Raw genomic sequence first — 23,417 nt, 5'->3', positions numbered from 1 at the left:
TGTTTATTTTAATGTAATCTAGTTATTTATATCAACAAACTTGTTGAATGTTTTATTGTTTAATATTTGTACAGTTTTAATCATATTATTGTATTAATCTAGAATTTCCAGAATAAAAAATCTATTATGTCTTTTTTTTCCATGGATCCCAGCTGACCCCAGTGTTCTACTGACCCCAGGTTGAAAACCCCAAATCTAACCTATACCATGCATTTAACATAACCTATATCATAACTGTTATTCTAGTTTTTAAGGAAAAAAATGACCTCAAGGGACTAAGCTGAAGGAAAATGAATGAATAAATATATGACAGGAAAGTAAAAGGATCAGTAAAGGACCTTGAACCGGAATCAAACTTGGGTCACCATAAGCACCTCAAGACTAAAGACTATTATTCTAGTTAATTAATAACTGGTGCCTCTGAAGGAAGCACAGTAACTAATATATATTAGACCTGAATTAACTGTTGAAAACAGTAGTATGAAGTTTATTTCAAGAATAAATAAAATGATTTAGCACCATAAAACTCTGAATGTGACAAACTCACATCATGACAATGTATGAATTTGGTTTGATTTTGAAGGTAATGGCTAAAATGTGTTTAATTAAAGAAGTTTGCATAAACTGAATTTATAAAAATGCTGCTGCATAAATTACAATATAAATAATTTAAATAAACATGTATTCATTTTAGAGAGCAAATATTTACTCTTAGTTTGTTTTAGATCTAATGTGAAAGTATGTTTATTAATATTTATAAATGATATACCAATATTAGTTGTCAGATAACCTTTAATCAAAACCCCTGTAATCTTCAGAAGGCAACAAAATAAAGTCACTTAAAGTCATGAAACAACATTCAGTCTTAAACTAAGATCTTCATTTGATCTAGCTTTTAAAGAAATCCATTTATTGGTGCTACATCACATTCAGTCCATGGTTTGCTGTTACCTGTTTATTTTCTAATCATCTTTCCTGACAATTTAAAGGCAGATTACAGTATGTGCTTCTCCTCAGAAAACCCATAATGGGATTTATCCCAAATTATCCTGTTCTGTTGAGGAGGAAAAGCAATTAGACTTCAAAGTAGAGCTAATGTCCACTCACAGTGATGCACGTTCCCATGAGCTTCACCTCCGCTGTCAGAAACACATTAACCCTTATAAGAGGAATTATGACTGATGGCCAGCATTAAAACAAGCTATTCTATTCGTCTACTACTTCTACTGTAATAGTGATTGAAATTCATATATTACATTTTATGTGATGTACCATAACCTTTCTTGTGTCATATTAAAATATGATCTAAAATAACATCTGTCTTGGATCAAGTAAATAATAATAATAAGAGCTCAGTTATTACTTTAGGGGGTCAATATATTATAATAAAATAAACACATAAGAAAGGCTGTAATTAAAAAGTAAGCTCTAGACATTCAACTAGTCGTTTATTTGAACTAATAGTATATTAGTGACATCTAGTGGCAGAACTGCTGAATTTAATGCTGGTAATAAAATGTATTACTTTGTTATTACAACATTATTATTATTAATATTGTTGTTTGTAAATAGTGTCCATAAAGATTACCTTATGTGAAAAACATTGCTAACAGTTGTGAATTTCTGCAATCATAAAAATCAGACATGCAATTTCATTTATTTTTGCTATTATATCACTGAATACAAGCATAAAAAGCAAAGCATACAAGCAAAAAGCATAAAACTATAAAAAAATTAATATCAAAATTAATTGTATTATATTGCTATATTATTATATTAATTATATTACTATAATTATAATGCTAATAATAACTAATTAATAACTGATAAAGTAAAAAAATATTTGAACTATTAAACATTTTATTAAGATAAGCACATTAGTATGATAGAATCCAACAATTTAATTAAAACGGATATAATAATTAAAAACAATTTTATAATACAAAACAAATGACTAAATAACATTCAAATAAGTAAACTGATTACATGAAAATAAATATTTATGTGCAAAATATGTACAATAATAAAATAAATACAAATATGTTGGAAAATGTCAATACATCTTAATAGAAAATGATTTTTTATATTATCAAATAACATTTTAACCCCAAAAAAATATTTATTCCCAGTTATAATATTAATGCTTCACTGTACATAGATGCTTTTTACGTACATTTGTGGATGGGCATAACAGAGGGATGCTACAACCCCCCCCCCCCCCCCCCCAAACCCCCCATTAACATGAGCATATTGACAACACAAAATGTGCAACAGTCTAACAATCATATAATTTATATAGTAATTTATTCATTTACTTAGTTTAATATCATCCTCATTCAATGAGACTGGTGGGCATGAATGTTTTCAGCATAAGTCTATTCTTGGTTTAATTTTAGAGACTGCTACTTAGAGATCATCGCAATGTTGAGTTGTAGCCTGCATGTGTGGTTTTTTTATGTATTTGATTGGTGTCAGAAAGTTTAACCTGGTGCCTTCTTAATCTGCTGCAGCTGACGCTATTGCTGTGTTTTTAATCTAAGGTAAACACAACAATCCTATGAAATAAAATTAAAAGGCTGATGGCTTTTCATTTGCATGTTGTTGCTTATGTAACTATGAACTACTACTTTTATCTTCTGTGGCTTGTGGAACCCCCTGTCATTGTCCCGCGACCCCCTCTTTGGGAACCACTGATCTATGGGTGTTACTTGACATCAGTTACTTCTTCCTTACTAACAGTTTGTGTTCGGCTGTGTTTCTTTTTAACCACAAGGTGGAGACATACAATAACTTTGGACGAACAAAGCAAGTCTCTTGTAAACATGGCTATTATGCTAAGTGTAATTGATGCGCCTGCCATCATTTTCAGTCCTACTTCCAACAAAGTCCATCGATTTTAACGGCCTAGTACGGTTTCAATGGCTGTGCGACCGACAAGGTATTGTACATACTGCGAAAGATCGAACAATAGTCTACAAAAATAATTTATCAGGAAGAACCTTGAAATTTAGCATAAGTATTTCTTATTTACTGATTTATGACATGAGTCTGTAATCAAGCGTATTTTAGTTACTAATACATCATTTGCAGTCAGTGGTTTCTGCTGTTGTTCGGCCGTGTTTAAGGGGACTGTAAAAGGGGGAGGAAACTGGGTGTTGCCCGTTTTTACGTCGGCTGAATCCAAGCAAGCAGCGACTCACACTCGGAGATTGGAGCTCAGTCTGCGTGAGCACTGCGTAACGACGGCTTCATCCAGACACTTCTTCATCAATCGGCTTTAAAACATCCTCTAGAAACCGACACCATGGGCGTGGACGGCTGCACAAAATGCATCAAATACTTGCTCTTCTTCTTCAATTTCATCTTCTGGGTGAGTGGTCATTCATTGCGGGCGACGGGCCTGAGAAACCGCCATTGGTTTTATGTATCAGGAAGATTGTTTATCCTTCATGTTCAGCACAGGAATTTAAACCGCGCTGCTCATTTTAATCACGGTAAACAAAGATGAACCTATAACTTCTAGTTTGTCTAATTCATCGAAAAAGTATTGTTGTTAATACGGAATTTTATTTAGAAGTAACTATGTTATTAGACGCTAAGATAAAACATTAGCAGTTAAAGTGTTACTACATGAGTCTTTTTTCGACCTGTGAAAATAACGGACAGGGCGGAGAAGCTCTAGCTAAACTCCATCACTGCTCCCGTTTATTAAAACTACAGTCTAAGGATAGTCTCGTGTTTTTTTACAATATAAAGGGTTGATTTGTACTTTCTAATGTTAATTTGACACTGCGACAACGAAATTGTCAAAAAAACGCAGAAATAAAATTGGCGGTGTCTGTGTGGTCCCTCCCACTCGCTGTAGTTTGGAAAAGAAACTGGAAAAGTGAATGGCAATAAAACATTCCACCCGACCAGATCCTTTTGGTAGTCACAACCCATCAAATCAGTGAGTAATAGTCACACTCACACTAGTCATGCTGCCTATTCATTTCTTAATTTGCAAAAAAAGGAAAAAGTAAATGCTCATTTCCTTTTAGGAACTTAAACTCTAATAAAAGGCCTAGATAAAAAAAAGAAAGAAAACTATGAAATTATAACTGTAAAATAAAAAATATATATGAAGACAATTGAAATTGTAGGTCAAGAGAATCCTTAACCTTAGAATCAAGTCTTAGTTTGCACATAGTCTCTGATAATAATTCAGATAAACATTGCATAACGGCACTGATCATTATTCAAGAGGGTGTAAAAACTAAAGTTTTCTTATTTTTTTTTTAAAGTGTCATTATGATTAATAAGACAATACAGTGTCAGAGTTTAGTTCTATTAACACAATAGAAAAGCAGGAAATTCACCTAGAAATTAAAATTTACTCACCATTTACTCAAGTGGTTCCAAACCACTATACGTTTCGCTTTATTAGGGCTGGGCGATTTGGCCTAAAATCAAAATCTCGTTTAATTTAACATTTTTAACTCTATTATGATTAATGAATGGTTATTTATTACCACAAAGACTATAGAAAACACAAGACATGTCATTCGTACACTTTTGAATGGGGAAAAGTGTAACGTCAATATGGTGAATGAAGCCCCGCCTTCTAGTGCAGGAGCCAATCAGCGATTGCTATATGGTGAATAAAGCCCGCCTTCTAGTACAGGAGCCAATAATCAGCGATTGCTATAGAATGACAATTCCCCAGGGGAGAGGCTCGGACCAGACTGAATTTTTGTGTGATTGTGCGAGCATTTAGAAATAAAACTAAATAGACAGTTGTTGTTTAATTTTATTGGTCATTCGTAAAATGAAATGTAATCGTAAGCTTGGCAAAAGTAGTTTTGGAGAATTTGATGTTCCCCATTCAAACAAAATGCACATGTATACTGCCCAAGAGGCATTCAAAGCTGGTCGCCGAGTAATTACTTGCCTTAAAGGGACTTTATTAATAATTTTTTTGCCCTCATAGTTCACTGACAGGTTTTGTACAGTAAATATACTCGAATATTACAAGTGAGAGATTTTTGAATAATTTTTTTGATTACTTGATTTTAAAATAACTGAAGGAAACACACACGATCTATCTATCTATGATTATTTATTGAACATCAATGCTGAACAACCAAAATTAAAACATATTGCCTAAAACGCGGCTTTCCGCGTTGCCCACCCTTGTCACCGCTACCTAACCAGTAGTTCCATTTTTTGAGAGGTTTGCGGTTATACAAAGGCTGCACTGGACCGTGCACGTGTGCTTTGCGGAAGTATAATATCAGAATAATATAATAAGTTTAAATCATAACATAATAAGGAGCAATTAGCCTTAACAAAGCGGGGTCACGTGACTCCACACATGGTAGGGAAAGTAATTGAAAAAATTGACCTGGAAAATTAGATTGATGTAAATTTCGATTACTTTTGGATTTATCACCCAGCCCTACTCTTTATGGTGAACACAAAAGAAGATGTTTTGAATGGTGGCCACTGTCATCCATAATTAAAAATGGATGAAAACAATACTATGGATGTCAATGACTACCAGCTTTCAAGATTCTTCGAAATATCTTATTTTGTGTCACGCAGAAAAAAGAAACTTAAACAGGTTTGATTTCAAGTGAGTAAATCATGACACATTTGACAATTTTGGGAGAACTATCCTTTTGCAATTATTGTAATTGCAAAGGCCACACCACAACTAGTGGTGATATGACACATTATAGTATTACGTAATTGAAACCACTTTCAGAAAGCCTTTTTCCAACTGGTAATTCATAAAACATTAGACTTTAAAGAGCTTTTAAAATGATATATGTACTGATAACAGTGCTGTTGATGCAGAGTTAGTGTTTTATAGCTTTCTGGTTATTGTTATTGGTATGATTGGGCCTTTAACCAGATTGAGAATCTAAATCCATTAAGCAACTTGTGGTGAAACTCGAAACCAGCACCAACCATAAAACGGGAGCATATTTTCCCACCGGCTAATGGCTTTAACACACATGCTGATTTTTCTACAGGCCCAACAGGTGGCGAGACCCCTCATGTGTGAGTGAACATGGTAAAACAGCACCATTATTTTGAGGAATTTTGCTTTGAGGACTGACCCATACAGATGGCGGTGGAAAAGTATCTATATAGAAGGTGTTAGATCTAAGAGTCCATTGCCAAGCCATAGGATGAGTTTGACAGTAGGCTGTGGTTAATGGAGAATGGGTGTGGGGGGGATTGACAGAAGGTATAGGCCTGCCACTTACTTCTAAGCTTCGTGCTTTGACATGCCAGGCATTCTACAACCACCTCACACTGGGTCATCATGGGTCAAAAATAGAAGCAGCACCAGACTGTTGGCAACTGAAGGGAGAGGTTTGAGAAGGGGCTCTGATTCCTAGACTCTTAAACAGGCTGAAAACAGTGGAAGAGATAGGGAGTAGTGTTTGTGTGTGTATACTTGGGGACCTGATTGCATGTGCTCATGGGGACTTGTGTCACCATGGAGACCAAAACTGAGGTAAACATGCTTATAAATCACACAGAATGAAGTATTTTGAAAATGTAAAATTCCAGATTGTGTCTTGTGAGGGTTGGGTTTAGGGGTAGAGATAGGGTACGGGGATAGAACATTTGGTTAAAGTAGAACCATCATGGCATCTATGAAAGTCCCCATTGGGATATAAGAACAGGTGTGCGTGTGTGTGCGGTCAGGTACTGTAGATGCTATATTTCAGGAAATATTAAGCAACATGATCCAAACAGCTTTTAATATACTCAACCCAGGGCATTGATCTTTGCTTGTGTTCCCTTGGCAACCCATTTACATAGGGGAAAATGAATCATCAATGACTTCATATGTTGAGTATTCTTTTAAAAATAAAATTTATGGCAAACAAAACACACGCACATATATATATATATATATATATATATATATATATATATATATATATATATATATATATATATATATATATATATATATATATATATATATATATATATATATATATATATAAGCTGATCAGAGAAATTCTGGTGTCTTATGAACCTTAATTACATAGCTTTGTACATACTTCTTTACCCAAAGTTTCTGCACTGTGAAATAGGCACTTCACATTTCAAGTACATTTGTGCTGATTTTAAAACAAGATCTATTTTATGTTAGTTGCTCAACTTGTCTCTAATTATGTTTTTATTGACATGCATGCACTTGGGTGCTTTTATTTACTGAGCAGATAAAAGCCCTTAATAGCATCAAAGTTTCTTGTTCAAATATTGTTTGTGGGTCAAGCATTTCGTACATTTTCCAGTACGTTAGTATATAAAATGTTTAAGTGTATAAAACCAAATATCACTAATTATCCAGTATTATATTTATTAATATATTGAATAAGAGTTTTGTTTTGTCTTTTATCTATAGTCATTTTATGCAAGTTGGCACACATTTGATCAGTTTTTGCATCATTTTAATATTGTTAAAATTTAATTTAAATTAGCTAAAAATCGGTTGTTGACGTTATGAAGCTACCATCCATCTAAACAATAGAAAAACTTTGGAAAAAACTTAAACCTAATATATATATATATATATATATATATATATATATATATATATATGCTTCGATTGATTGGCTGAAGATTGGTATCTGCCGATAATCACATTTCATGACTTCGATCTCAATCACATTTCATCTGGTCGATCTCATGAACCGGTCGCAAGTGTTTGTTTAGGAGTTTACAACTCGGGTATACATCCACAGCACTACAACATGTGAGCAATGTTTCCAAATTGCATTGTCAGTAACTTTTCTGACCATTTTTTCTGTCTGTTTTATCTATTATTTGTAAAGTTGCTTCTGACCATTACAGATATGCAACATCATTAATTTATTCTCTTAGGTAAGGCGAGAAGGTGCACCTCTGCAAGGTGAAGCATCAGAATCGGAACTTTGTATCGGCTGATCACAATGACGAAGAATTGGTACTATGTGTCGGCTGTAAAAATCCTGATCGGAATATCCCTAATATTTATATATATTCATACACATTTGTGTGTCTATATATATATATATATATATATATATATATATATATATATATATATATATGTTGAAGTCAGAATTATTAGTCCCCGTTTATTTTTTCCCCCAATTTCTGTTTAATGGAGAGATTTTTTTCAACACATTTCTAAAACAAATAGTTTTAATAACTAATTTTTCCTAACTAATTTATTTTATCCTTGCCTTGATGACAATAAATAATATTTTACTAGATGTTTTTCAAGACACTTCTACACAGCTTAAAGTTATTATTTATTGTATTTTTTTGGATGTGGGGCTTAAAATAATGTATTCAAATAAAAAAAATGTTGTGGAATGTATGACAACTAATAATGAATAATTAATGTTAAAGTTTTAATGTTTTAAAGTTTTTCTCTTTCTGTGTGTTTTTATTCAAATAATGTGAATACAGTGATGATCCATAACATAAAAACTGTACTTAAGTCTTTGCACATTTATGTTCTAATTTGCATTGACTCACTGTTTCTGGTTAAACATTACATGTAAATCACATCACATTTTTTTTAAATAATAGCATATTCTTATTATAACTGCTTAGGCAAAGAAAAAAGCCATTTCAAAAATGTGAATAATTATGTTTGTGCATGAATTCTTGAAAACGTTTAACTGTCCTCCATTATACTTTCAGTCAGAGCCAGACTTCCTTCCTCATCAGGAAAGCAATTCTCCAAATATTGATGCTTTGCTGTGCAAAAAAGGCACGCTTGGGTAAAATAAAAAAACAGTGCTAACCAGGCTGCAAATATTTAAAGCATAAGAACTGAAGTAAGACATTAATGTGGATACAATTATTTTGTTATTGTGTATTTTTTATTTCCCCTACCCAACACAAATACAAAGCTACTGCTGATACATTTAAATAATATTTTATGTCAACTATTTTAAACCAACAAAACAACATACAGTACACTGTTAGACCTTACCAGACGTTTTACTGTAGAATACTGGCAACACTGTGTAGCTGGTAACAGTGTTGTCAGTTAATTACTGTAATAGAGCAGTAGCGGTAACTAACTGGAAACTGCTTACAGTTAATTACTGTATAGTATTACAACTCACAGCATTATACTGCACACACATTAATAGTATGTTATATATAGTTATTGTAGTGCTACTAAAATTAATCAGTATTCTTAAGTGTTATTAAATTAGAAAGCATATACATTTTTCAGACAAATGTATTTTATTGTTTTGGCAGCAAACAAATATACAACAGAAAATGTATGACAAAATTAAACAAATCAGTAGATATTAATACATTTTCTATTTACAATGAAACAAAAAGCTTTAATAAACAACACATGCAGTGTATATAGCACAGGTGTCAAACATATAATATCATCTGACATATACAGTAACAGAGGGCCACAGGTCTGCACAGTTTAGCGTTAACTCTAATTAAACACATTTGATCAAACTAATTGAGGCTTGTTAGAAATCTAGAGGTAATGTTGATACAGAGTGGGAACTAAACTCTGCTGGCTGCAGCCCTCCAGGAAATGAGTTTGACTACATTTATGCAACTGCCAACATTTATCACAATCACATATCCAATATAAATTAATTAATTAACAAACTCCATCCAAAGCAAAAAAGAAAAAATCGTGTAGCACTGAGCCTCATGTTGTTCCAAACCTGTAGTAATAAAAACAAAACAAATAACCTGATTTCTGCATTTATTTAAGAAAGCCTTTATTCTACAAGTACCACTTTTACTTGCTTCATTTGATGATTTCCAGTCAACTTCATTGAGCCTCTGCAAAAAATGTATGGCAGTGCTGTTTAAGTGCTGATTTTTTAAATTTTGCCTTTAAATGTATGTCGATCATATACAGTATAATACTTACCTTTGCAAAAGCTTTAATGTGGCATTACTTGATGTACTTGATTACCTGATTTACAAGGTTAAAATAATATAAGATTTAAAAACATAAAAAGAACCAAAAAAAAAAAAAAAAACTATTAAGTTAAAAAGTTTAAGTATAAAGTTTCAAATAATTAAAAAAAATAGCATGTCAAAAGAACACACACACACACACACATACATTCTGTAGATATGGCTAGAAATATGTTTGTCAAAAAAACAGGCACACACATCAATTCTCAATAAAAAAGTTTAAAATAATTGTAAAAACAAAAATAAAGTCGGCAACACAGAGAGTCCAAAGGATCATATCTTTATAATTATTTACTTTAAAAAGTTCAAGAAAACAAATGTTTCTATTGTCCATATGAATTCACAGTTGGAAACACTGTGAAAATACTTCTCAACAAATACTTAGCAACAACAAAAAAATACTTAGCAACAAATTTACAACCTGGGACCTGATAGAGGAGGTTTGTGAATTCCTGTAATGATTTTTGTGCACGTTAGCTACCTACCTGAGAAGATTGGAAGTTAAGATTGGTTTTTGGGTATAAAATCTGCTTCTTTGCTTATAGCATCTGTACATTATAGAAATAGGCAATATCCTATGAATAAATATACTTAAAAGAGAGTAATGTAAGAAGTTATATGAGGAGAGGCTAACTAGCTAACAATGTAGCCTTCAACTACACAGTTCAAGACGACAACAATATAACTTAATACACAGACTTACAAACCCTCAAAAACATTTGAACACATTTTACTTACTCATTGCAGATTCTTATTTATGGCTTAAAACATCAGACTCTGCCTCTGAACTGCTAAACAGAGAATGGACCACTCAGAAGTACACAAATCATACACCTGGCTCCCTTAAAAGACCAACATATTCTGAAAACTTTTTTCTCAATTTTGTGTTTAGATCCTGTGTATGTGTGTGTCAATGTCTAAATCATTGTTTTCTGCATAAAGCTAAATGCACTATTCTATATATAGCACAATAAAAGCATCAGAGTAGATGGGACAGTAATGGTTGAACAGTAATTTACCATTTATTATCACAGTTACTACCTGTAATGGCTACAAAAAGTTAATTACTGTAATTTATTTTTTGCACTACACAATTTCATGCAAATCCTGCTCCTTTTACAGTAAAATACTGTTTTCTTTTATTACAGCAAAACACTGGCTGTTTTACAGTTATTTACCACATAATCTACAGTAAAGGTTAACAGTATACATCTAGAAGGTCATCAGTAGGCTATTGTACATGTTTGAAGATGCTTTCCTCAGAGGAGAACTTAAAGTAGAGCAACACCAAAGTCTTAGGTTTGCTTCATAAACTAGTAGAATGTTTACCATGAATGCAAAGTCACTTTACATAAATAGATCTCGTCTTCTAAATATATAAATGTGTATTTGCACACTGACCATATTTTTTCTTATGCTTTTTTGCGTTTGCTTAAAATTAGTAATCTGCTAGTTGTCAGTCACACTTTGCAGTTTCCACTTCATGCCGACTCAGTCAGATATGATCTTTTGTTTCCTGTCGTGACATTTATCTGATGGCTCTTCTCTGATGACGTGTCCACCAGTTTAAGGCCTGGCCAGTAAGGTTGTCCAATAGAAATATGAGTATGATTAATTCCCCTCCAGTACATGCATGAATTTCAGCAGCTGTCAAACAACAACTCAAGGTCCACACAGCATTTTTTTTTTTTCAAAAAGCTATTTCCATTGGACACATTTCACAATAGGGAACAAAAGGTCATCACATTTTCCATTTCATGTCCACTTAGTCCTGGTTATTTATTTGCACTCTGCTTAATAGTTTGTTGTTTTGTTTTTGTGCTTGTGTATTTAACCTGTATACTGTAATGAGTAGTCATGGATTCATGCTTTTCTGTCCATTTGATGTTTTAAAATTTACAATAAAAGGACAAAAAGTTGTAATTCAATCAGTAAACGTTTTTATGAGCAAACTCCGCTTTTATTTAAACACATTATAGCATGGATTGCAATATTATTGCCTGTAATAGCTTGTAAAATGGCTAACTATCCTTTATGACAAATAGATTATTATTAAATTAATCCTTATGTTTAGCTCTACACAAAATAAATGCCATATCCTGCTTTTACCTGCATAAATTCAGTTAAGTATGGAAACTGAGAAGGGAGATCGCTCCACAAGAATTATGGCTTATTCAGGTTAAAACTCCCCCTGGCACCTCTGGTCAACGGGAAAATCCTGTGTTTAGGGGAATCTCTGTTTACTCAGATATTCCCCAACTCATTATAAGTGAATGTAATGTGGATTCCATGGAAGCCAGAGTTGCTTAAAGTGACAGAGCTTCTCCATGAACCTCTCCCTTTGGCTGCCCCACTGTTTACTCAGTTGCTAAGCAGCAGGCTGTTGGAGCTCTGGAATGGGCCTATCTGGCCTTTGGATAGAGTAGGATAGACAGAAAGAGAAATGGAAGGAACTCTTTCTCTCACACTTTTACCCTCTCTGGAAAAGAGTTGTGTCCCTTGTGTTTAGTTGGAAAGAAAGCAAAAAGTTTCTTGTTCATATATTGTTTGTGGATCAAGCTCTTCGTACTTTATTCAGCATGTTAGTATACAAGTGTGTAAAATAAAATGTCACCAATTAGCCAATAATATATTTATTAATATTTTAAATAAGAGTTTTGTTTTGCTTTTAGAGTTTTACTTAAATAATAGTTTACATTTAGTAATCTTGTTGTGATTTTTGTTAGTTTGATATTTTATTTTATTGCTATTAAGCTTTCATTTCAGCTTATTAAGTTTCAGGTAGTTGTCTCAGCTTCATTTAGCAAATTCTCCAAAGCTGTTGTCTTAACTTTGCAGACGAGAGGCTACGGTTTCATTTTACATCAACAGGTGTGAAAGAGTAATGGTGGGAAAAACATTTAGAGAGAAGAGAAAGTGTCCAGTGCTTTGTTTTTTTCGGAGGTGTGGTGCACCAACAGATGCGTTTGGTTTGACCTGCGGTGAAAAACTTCGGCGATGCAGCTGTTTGCAGATGTACCACCGGTGTGAGCGATGAATCCTTGATTGGAAAAAGGTAGCAGAACAAAGAGACAGAAAGGGAGGAAAGTACAAGTCTATTGTTTTCACCGCCAGAGCTGTGCTTTCTGCCCTTCCCAGCATTCCCCCTAATGGTCTCTCGCGCGTTCCCGTTACACCCCCCCCCCCCCCCCCCCCCCTCATGCGTATGGTGTTGCCGGATCTTATTGCTTTTAACGGCACCCACCAGGTTCTTGGCGGTCTTTTTTTATCTGCAAGCCGCATTCCTCCACAGAGCCTACGCATTCCTGACGAGATCCAGCTGCTCTCGTAGGGCCCAGATCTTGTCTGATTTGACAGCGATTTTTGCTGTAAATAAAGCAATATAAACAAAGCCAAACAAACCTCTGGTGCCTGTCACGCAGACTCTCCCTCCCCCACCCTCAACTTTCCCGCTTCTTATCCCTCGCGCATACAATACCACATATTGTAGCGCCACTTTAAATGGTCTTCTCGACTGCCTACGCCCTCTTTCCTTTTCCCCCATTTTCTATCTCTCCCTCCCCCTGGCCGCAAGAGTCTGTGAGCACCCTCTCTCGTGAATATGCCATGTGTTTATGGGCCTCTCTCAACTGAATGCGCATCACTGTGAGCCATGTGAGGAGAAAGCGGGCTGAACCATGCTGCTGTGTCGTACAGTGATGTTTTGATATTCTTAACCCTCAGCACTGTGGGCCTCTAGATGGGGTCTGTAACAAGATCCTTCCCTCCCCCCGCCGCACAGAATGTGTCTCTCTTTTCTTTGTTGAATGGAAAATAAGCAGACTACAAGAGAACAACCCAAAGGAGATGGACGAAATGCGTCCATGCTCCAATTTAAGAGTCGAGTTAAAAAAGAAAGGTGTATCTACACATGTAAAAGCTTGTTAATAAGGCCTCAATAAAGTTTGCAAAAAAGTCTTAATGGTTTCGTTTGTGTGTTTAATAACAGAGTGCCGAAACTGGTGTAAACTCAAGCATTTTCTCTTCCTCCTTGTGTTGTTTTTAGCTGGCTGGTTGTGTAATCTTGGGGGTTTCTCTCTGGCTCCGTCATGACACTAAAACGAGCAGTCTTCTGGACTTGAAGTTTGAGGGATCAGAACCACCCAGCACTTTCTACATCAGTAAGAAATCCCTTTCTCTCTTTCCCTTTATTATTCATTTTCCCCCCTTTAGTCTGTTTTTCCGTCTCTCATTCCTCAGTCTCTTAACCCAGCCTGAAATCCAATCACTTTATGTGGTCGCACAAAGTGGCTTGACTTCAACAATGCCCAGTGTGAATCATTTCTTTAGGATGATCTAAAGCTCAGACTGTCAATCCAAATCCAATTATTTGTATATCCTGTTGGCATTTGATGCAAATGATTGACTGTCCTCACTGTGCTTTGCAATTGTTCCAGTCTAATTTGTATGTCCTGTGACACTCTTTCTTTTTAAGAATATATGCATTGATTTCTATTACAGTGACATTTTTTGGTAAGCCTACCTCAAAAACAATAACAACCACAACAGAGTTTGCAGATACAACATGACACCATTTTGCTGTTGCTCTGGATATTAATATGTCTGATGGAGCAGTGGCAAAGATGTAGGAAGCTAACATTCATAGCTATCTGACTGTAATTTTCCAGTCTCAACATTCAAAGAGGATTGTAGAGGGGCCTGAATAGGAGTATATTAAGGGTGTCCACTGGGTCTTAAAAAGTATTAAAGGTTGATAAATCAATTTAGAGAAATGTAAGGCCCTTAAAAAGTCAAAAAAGCTCTTACAAGGTATTACATTTTCATCATGTTTGATAATACAGTTATAGTTATAGTAATTATATTTGTATGCTAAAGTATGAAATTTTGGGATGCTGTGTAGTGTATGTAGTAAAATCCTGCTATATTTGATATCACACTGCTTTGTTTACTGCATTAACTAGGCAGCATCATTATTTCTGCTGTTCTATAGGCGACACCTTCTGGATTAACATTTTTATAAAGTATACTAATAATGTTTTAGTTTAGGATTAGTTTCTTACAATCAGTATTTAGTGAATATATTTAAAATGCTGCCAATGTTACTGGTTCAGACCTAAAGTGGCGATGAGGTCTTAAAATGTATGGAAAGAGTCTTAAAAAAATGTCTTAAAAGGTATTGAATTTTACTCTCTGATTCCTGTATATACCCTGATATTGTATTTGTTTTGTTTAACATGCACTTTGCAATTAAATGCTACATGTAAAAGTGTTTCTGTTAAAAAGAAAACTAAACGAAAACGGACATCGTCTGATATTTTGACATTTTGTGTAATCTGGGAAAGATTTTGGCTAGAATGGTTTTAGAGTGCCCAAACGATTGTCCAAAAAGCTATGGTGTTTAGTTTGCACTTCTCCAGTGCTGTGTTTGGTCTGTGTCAGCTTCTGTTTTGACTAAAAAAAATGGTTTGGTTAAAAAAAACGCTAAACCTCAGATAACAGGCCACACTTCAGGATGACCAAAAATCATGCTAGAATAGCAAAATGTGCCTGAATTGGCCAGACTATAGTCAAAAGCTATATAATAATAATTAATTTTGGTATATAACTAGTGAAATGCTTTCCATTCATGAACAGACAGACTGCAATAAACACAGATGCTTCTCTTAGAGCCAAGTAATGCCTTTTGTGCTTTTTAAAATAGTTTACCGGAAACTGCAATGCAGATTGGTGAGCCCAGCAGTGCTGCACACTGAAATGAATTCGAAATTACACCTGTGAGGGAAATTGACTTAATCACATAACAAAAAGTAGATCAACTTTGTTACAAGCTTTTTAGACACCTAATCACACATGATGAGCTTTAGTTTATACTAGTCTGTTTTTTCAACAGTACAATTACAATACAATTCTTTCCAGTGGTTGAAAAAAAAAACAGTATATATATATTTTAAATACAAATCATTAGAAACTGGTTGGTTGACATGGGCATTTGTGAGGTCAGAGGTTAGAGTCAAGGACTCTAACAGACGCACAATTGGGCTGTTTCTGGTGCTGACTGTTATAAGCTGTTTGTTTATTCAGGAAGGCCTTGTGCCTGTTTAGGCACAGAGGTCAACAAGGGGGTAAATTCTTTAGATAATATCAATGGTATAATAAGTAATGAATATAATATGAATATACTTTTATTTAAATAATAATGAATATAATATGTATACATTGTATTTACTGTAGTATTGTTATTGTTTACAAATCATCCTATTCTAGGTCTTTGTTTTTCAGACAAAGTGTGTCTGAACGTTCCTATACATACTCTATATAGCTTACATATATTTTTAAAAAATAATTCTACCAAGTAGTATTTCTATCAAACGTTTAAGGAAAAAATTTAATATAAAAAATGTTTTATTAATTCTTATAAGTAATTGATCATTTAAAATATTTTCAGACTCAGAATGCAGTACATAGCGATATACTGTAGTAACATAACATTATAAGAATAAAGAAACACCGGTGAGGAAATAAAGAAGTCTTTTTCAAAGTTTTTTTTTCTTTAAAATGCTTTAAAAAATCACTTAGCTGTTTAATCTTCAGAGCAAGCTGTGTGTTTTGTCTTGTGATATAGGGGAACTGTGATATGTTTGAGTACAGGTGTCTGTTTTCTCAGGCTGAAAAGAAATGTCCCTGACTTTTTGTAAGAACACTGTTCTTTTTCCCTTTTCTTCTCTCTAAACCATTTCTCTTTAAGGTATTTGCCGAGTTTTTTTTTTTTCTTCAGCTTGATCACTTTGCCTGCATGATGGAAAACACGTGGCACACACTCATCCAAAAGTAAAGCTTAGGATTTTCAGCATGTTTGTTAACTAATGGAAACAGGAAAAAGTCTTTAAAGAGCCACAATTACAGGGGTTTGGACTGTATGTTTTCCTTTTCTGTGCCCCTTTCTCCATCCCCTAAACCTCAACATACACATCATAAACACACTCAACACACACTTTCTTCTGGAATGCCGAATATTATCTCTGTTATGTCCTCTTGGAGACACATTTGCAGCTCTGTGTGCAAACTGGAGGAGTTTCATTTGTGTGGCCCTGCTTAGGGTTTGGAAAATGTGAAGTCCCAGTGAGTCATGTTAAGTATTTCCTGAACATTTAGTGCTGGTTACAGATGTGAATAACTGTGTGTTTATGTGAGCATATGTCTTGCGTGAATATGTGAATATATAGTTTAAACAGTACTGTTAACACAGCTGAATGGGTTGCCTAAACGAAAATGTGTGTTTCACTCCACAGTTTCTAGGAGTTGTTTTGTGGTTTGAAATATGATCGCAACACAGACCAAAGACATCTAAATAAAGCAAAAGTGAAACATGATGTCACAAGATGCACCCATAAATAGGACACTTTTTTTTTTTTGTCATAGGCTTGGTGTTGCCTATTAGAGGTCAATATAGCTGTCAGAAACATTTCAGCAGATCTTCAGTGTGTGTGTGTGTGTGTGTGTGTGTGTGTGTGTGTGTGTGTGTGTGTGTGTGTGCGTGTGTGTGTGTGTGTGTTTGTGTGTTTCTAAAATGATTTTTATTATTATTATTATTTGTTTTTTCAATTTTTTTTTAAGAAAGAAACATTCATTTAGAAACCAGGACACACAAAATCTCTCAAACAGATAAATTAATAACGATAAGTTTACAGCATGACCTTAATCTTGGAAATAACTTTCTCATATCTTACATATGCTTTAATATTTCATCCCTTTAAAAAAAAAAAAATACAATTCGTGAAAAATCTGGGCGTATTTGCTTAATATACTGTATGATCTATCCATTTATTCAAAATTGTATGTATAGTGTGTACTGTATCAATGCATTTTCAGGAGTTAATGACTCTAATATTAACTATTTTTTTAGTGATTTTCTTTTTGTACTAGCTGCCAGAAGAGGTGGATTTTTTTATTAAAAACAAGTTTTCTTTATCTCACTTAATGAGAATGCTAACATGTGAAACATTGGAATAACAACACCTGATATACCATAATGAAAATCAAAGAATAAGCTGGTGTAATTCTTAACTAAGAAAAAGCCAAAAGTTAAACATTCATCTGAAGGTTGTTTTTGAAACGTTGAACCATTTGGCCTTAGTGAAGTTTCACACTGGCTGTAAAACACCTTTGAGCTTCCATTGGTTGCTAAAAGCCTTGTAGACTTTCATTTTAAATGTTCTGGTCCATCTCACACACTAGGCTTGGATGATAATACGGTAATATGGTATAGTGCGGAATCTAAAAATAGCAACAGTATCAGTTTCAATACCTTTATAGCGTCATAAAAAACAATGCACTTATATAGGAGACAAGGATTAAATATAATTTATTTATTGAATGAAAATGTGTAGGCGTGGTTGTCATCGAGGGACAGCGTGGAGGAGACAGATAGAGGTGGGGAAAGATGGCGAGTCGTGCACCAAGTGACCTGGTCTCGAATAAGAACACAACTTCTGCAGTTTGGCAGCATTTGGGGTTTCGACCAAACGAGAAGGGGGAAGCGGTAAATACGGACGAGGCAATTTGCAAATTGTGCAACAGAAATGTGACCGCGAGAGATGGAAATACCTCAACATAAGGTCGCATATACGGTATTAAGTTTCTGAATGGTTTAGGCACAAGCCAACAGTTTGGTGACACTGTCTGAGTCTTTTGTCATTTTTTATTATGCACTATAATACAGTATAACGAGGTGAAATAGGGAGAAGGTTTAATGGTATCAAAATTTGACCACCCAAGCGTATCACACAAAGTTGTGTCTGCAACTGTCTTAAACAGTGGATCGACAAAACTGTATCTGCGCTGTCTGCACAAACACACACTTGGTCGCAGCAGACTCGTTAATAAAAGAAATGACATCACACAGCCAGTGCATTTACCTGGTTTGACACCTGCGTATTTTATGCTTTGGATGCTAGGATTAGACCTGTCACAATGATCAATATGTTGACTTGTCGCACAACACATGGACATGGCATCACTTATTTTTTGTGAGGCATAAAAACCAATTTTAGCAACTAGCTGATTATGTAACATCACTTTCTCTATTGGAGGTGTCAGTGTCAGTATAGTTAAAAAAAACACTACAGTATTTACTAGGGTTGTCGCAATACCATTAATTCACATTACGATGCTATACCAGCTGAAGTATCATCATACCAAGTCGTATTGCTATGATTTAATTCATAACTCAAATCTATAAAATAAAGAACATTGTCAGAAATACTATGTTTTATATGTTATAATAGGCCTACTTAAATTGAATTAATAATTCCCTTATTATTAGTTCTTTTTGTTTATTTTGTAGGTAACTGACCAACAAAAAATACAATTAAAATAAAGATACTAATTATACCGAACAAAATTCTTTACAAAAAGAGCAATAGGCTACCATAAAAGGCATTAATTCTACACAGTTTTGCAAGCTTAAAGTGCTCCACAAACTATTAAAAAATTAAATGGTCTATTGTTGCACAAGAGTGTGAGCAATTTAGTGACTACTACACATGCAACATTATGTATTGTAGATTGACCGCTAATGACGATTCTACCATTTACAAACTACAGTGGCACCGCCAGTATTTTGGAGCCAAAGTGATGTGAAGAGTACTTAACAAAGTTTTTCAAAACTTCAGAGCTTCCTTAAATCGACGACAGAAATAGCTTAGCTCTCCTTTTCTTCTTTACATAGTTCTCGATTTTCAAAAGTTGTGGTATTCTTTTTGAATAACCCTGTATTTTCATGTGGGTGTCTGACAAATGAAAATAAATCTAGCACCAGATGTCACAGCTTCTTACTATTTACCTTGTACTTTTTTGTTAACATTTATTATTATTCATGTAGGATATGCATTTTCACATTCTGATTCCAATACCTAATTATTAAATTGTTAAATTGACTATAATTAAATTAAATATGCTTAAGAATAAAATATTGTATGTTCTTTTGAAGAGTGTACATGCATTATGCTGATATTATATTATCTTTCTGGCATTATTTAATGAGTTACATGAAATGGTCTTAAAATGATGATAATATTGTTTTTCGCAGTATGTTTTACAAAACAGACGTACAAAAAATATAGATATCGTGGCAGGCCTTGCTAGGATGGGCAGGGGATGCAGTTTACTAGTTTTGTAGTCCCCATTCCGGTGAAAGGGAGTGCTGAGCCACACAATTTTACTTAAGAACAGCATAACTGAGATAAATTATCAGCTATATCATCTCCAACAAGCATAAACCAGTCTGGATTAACACGGAATTCATGCAGGATTAGTGCATGCAGGATTTTTCAGGAGAAAATACCACATGTATTTCAAACTTTTTTTGTTCCTAAGAGACAATGGAAAAAGAACTTTGCCATTAGTATATCAGGGCCTTAACCTTTTGACCATCAAGGTCCGGCACTTCAGCGATACACAGACACTATTATAAAAGCCCAGCGGGTGGCCTGTGTGATGTCTAGGAACAGCTGAGGGGTTTGACTGCTGGATCACTCATCATGCCTCAGACATTGTGGGAGCGGCTGTGGTCAGGGGGGGCATGAAAGCAAGAGGCCAAACTGAGATTTGTGGCATCCTAACACATGGAAACCTGTCGGGAAACAACAAGCTGCTTATTCCCGTAAGTTATCAGATCTGAAAGTAAAGCCAGAGAACCAGCTAATTCAGAAAAGCAGTTGTGATATGTCAAGCGTTTGGCAGAATTGTGCAATGGAGATTTAAATGAATGACGTAATGCAAGTGATGAATGACAGAATGCGTTTTTGGAAGGCGATCGAGTATACTGTTATCTATTGTCTGTCTGCAGAGTGCAGAGATGCCATGTAAGGAGCTGCAGATGAAACATTACAGCTCTCAACATCTTAATGTGAGGAAATGGCCATCAGCCAGACGCTCTACACACCCTGCCTTGCTCTTTATGGAGTGTAATGCGAGAGAATGCAACCAGAGCTCTAGTCCATCAGAGAAAGAGCAGTGGACGGCTCCAGGTGGAAGCTTTTCGCTCGAAAAACAATAAAGGATTGTTGCTGATTTAATAGTCTCTTTAGGAGTCATCACGTTGTCTCGTGGCTACAGTACAGTGTTTTTGTACTCTTAAATAATAAAAGTTGATTATTGATTTCCATTAGTCATTGCATTATGCACTAGAATCAGTGTCAGTATATACTGTAGGTGAACACAAATGTATTCGCGCAAAAAATATTTAAAGATTCATCATTGCTTTTGTTGCACAGACACTTTCCCCATCCTTGAGCAATTCCCGTCAGCCGTTGTGTAATCCCATTGGTGGTTGCGTGTGTGGTCAGGCCTGTCTTTCCCTGAAAATGCCTGCTGGTGAGTGTGAGGGGATGGAGCTGCCCGGGTGACTCAATTATTCCATAATGGCAGAGGAGGCATGTTTCCATAGCAACAAAATTAGATGAGTGGCTGCTGCTGTACTTAAACACTACAGTTTGGATAAGACTGAATTCAGGACTCAAACAAATATGACTTAAGGGCCATTAGTGTGTCTTCTTGCTAAATTGGCTTGTCTGCGAAATTGCTAACTCATCGTAGGGAGCTACAATGAGGATTTTTTTTCTGTTGTGCCAGGCCAGTTTCACACTCATAACTCAAGCAATACATAATTCAAAATATGTACTATACTATTTAAACATTGTCATTGGTTATTCTTTTTTAAAAGAAATTATTTTTTATTAATCAATTAATGCTTTGAACTAATAAAAAGTGACATTGATACTGTTACAAAATTTTTCTTTTTCAAATAAATGATGGCTCTTTTGAACTTTCCATTTTTCAAAGGATGCTAGTGAAAACTGCAATTTTTCTCCTTTAAAATTATTAATATCTTAACGGTCAATCAAATCAGGTATATTAGAATATTAGGTATATTAGACACTGATGACTGGAGTAAAGCTGTCTTCACACTAGAGTTTGAGCTTGCAAAATTCTGCTGGGTGGAGCTGTGAAAAGGGGCAGGATAAAAGAAGACGATGTGACTGATAAAACAAACGATTGCTCCATGTTTTAAGTTTCTGCACAAAGGGGTCACGTTTTTACCTTCTATTGTTCTTACGCATTCCGGTAGTGCAAAATCGCAGGCCAGAGTTGACCAAACTTGCAGCCACATGCGAAAGTCAATGGAGTAAAAAGTGCTTAACTGCTTAACTGAGTTCAAAAAATATTTCTCATTTTGTTTATTCAAAACCCTTAGAAAATTTCTGATTGTGTACATATTTTTTAACTGCCTGCTCTAACAAATGGTTGACCATATTTTGACTGTTTTAAATAATGACTGTTAAAGTCATTTAAAGAATGACTGTTTTAAATAATGGCGTACACACACAGCGTTGATAGTTTACACGAAAATCAAGCAAACATAATCCTGTTGCTTCTTCTACACTTGATTTTGGTTTTATTGTAAAAAAAACAAAACAAGAAAAGGTGTTAAATGAGAATCTGGAATATTTTATGGCATACTTCAAAAAATAAAGATGATTTAGTGTTCAAAAATGTTTTATTTTGATTATGTTTTTAAATAAATTGGTCTTACCCTTCATATTTTCAGATTTTTCATAGTATATGTAATGATTCCGGCACTTTTACCATAAATTGACGTCAACCATTTCATAGAGGCTGACATGTTAGTAATTATGGGATGTGTTGAAAAAAAGGCATTGAATGTGTTTTTTAAAGGGTTAAAGCTTTTAAAACATTTCTGCGAACATCTGAGATGTTTCCGTTTTCAAGATTGATATCAGGGTTTTTAATTTAAGAGTGGAGGAATGTTCATCATGTAGCACATGCATGTGTGCAAATTCACCTCAAAGAGCATTGGTGAAAAACAGCAGGATGCTTGAGTGCATGATATGTGGTTTCACACTTTATTTCATAAAGTTCAGTTTGTCAGATGACAAACCAGATATTCAAACTACCACAAACTACATAACTCATGTGTAGGATGACCCAACACAAATGTTTATTATTATATAAATTAGGGATGTCCAGATCCGATCGGGATTTCCGATCACGTGGTTTCAGCCTCGGAATCGGACGTTACGTCCTGATCAGGACTCGATTATATATCTATATTCTCGTTAGTTTTAACACATCTATAGTTTTGCGGTGGCACAGAGTTAGACCTCTTTCTTGACTTCACACAGAAACAGCAACGCGTGCGGCATGACATTACTTTGTTACAGAGACGCCATTGGTTAAATGCCAGCAAAGTAGAACAGGGAAGCGGCTTGAAATGGAAAGCATGAATCTAAGGTTGTTGCTAGATCGGATATGGTTGAGGCCGGAGGTTAACAAGAATTATTTATATTATTTATTACATTTTTCATTTATTGTTTTTTATTAACGTCTACCCCAACCCTAAACCCAACCATCACAGTAACGTAAAA

General features: G+C 34.6%; 1 protein-coding gene across 1 annotated transcript in view; it reads left to right on the top strand.

Moving 5' to 3' along the window:
* The first annotated feature begins 3,186 nt into the window (after positions 1–3,186).
* cd81a (CD81 molecule a) overlaps positions 3,187–23,417 on the top strand; it is a 43,163-nt gene continuing 22,932 nt past the window's right edge. Inside the window, exons 1-2 of the mRNA XM_056461631.1 lie at positions 3,187–3,370; positions 14,018–14,132. Coding sequence (XP_056317606.1) covers positions 3,305–3,370; positions 14,018–14,132 — 181 coding nt within the window. The 5' untranslated portion in view covers positions 3,187–3,304. The remainder of the gene's footprint in view (positions 3,371–14,017; positions 14,133–23,417) is intronic.

The sequence above is a fragment of the Danio aesculapii genome, chromosome 7 (assembly GCF_903798145.1).
Source record: "Danio aesculapii chromosome 7, fDanAes4.1, whole genome shotgun sequence".
Taxonomy (NCBI): domain Eukaryota; kingdom Metazoa; phylum Chordata; class Actinopteri; order Cypriniformes; family Danionidae; genus Danio; species Danio aesculapii.
The sequence above is the reverse complement of the archived record's forward strand: the minus strand, read 5'-3'. Positions and strand labels throughout refer to the sequence as shown.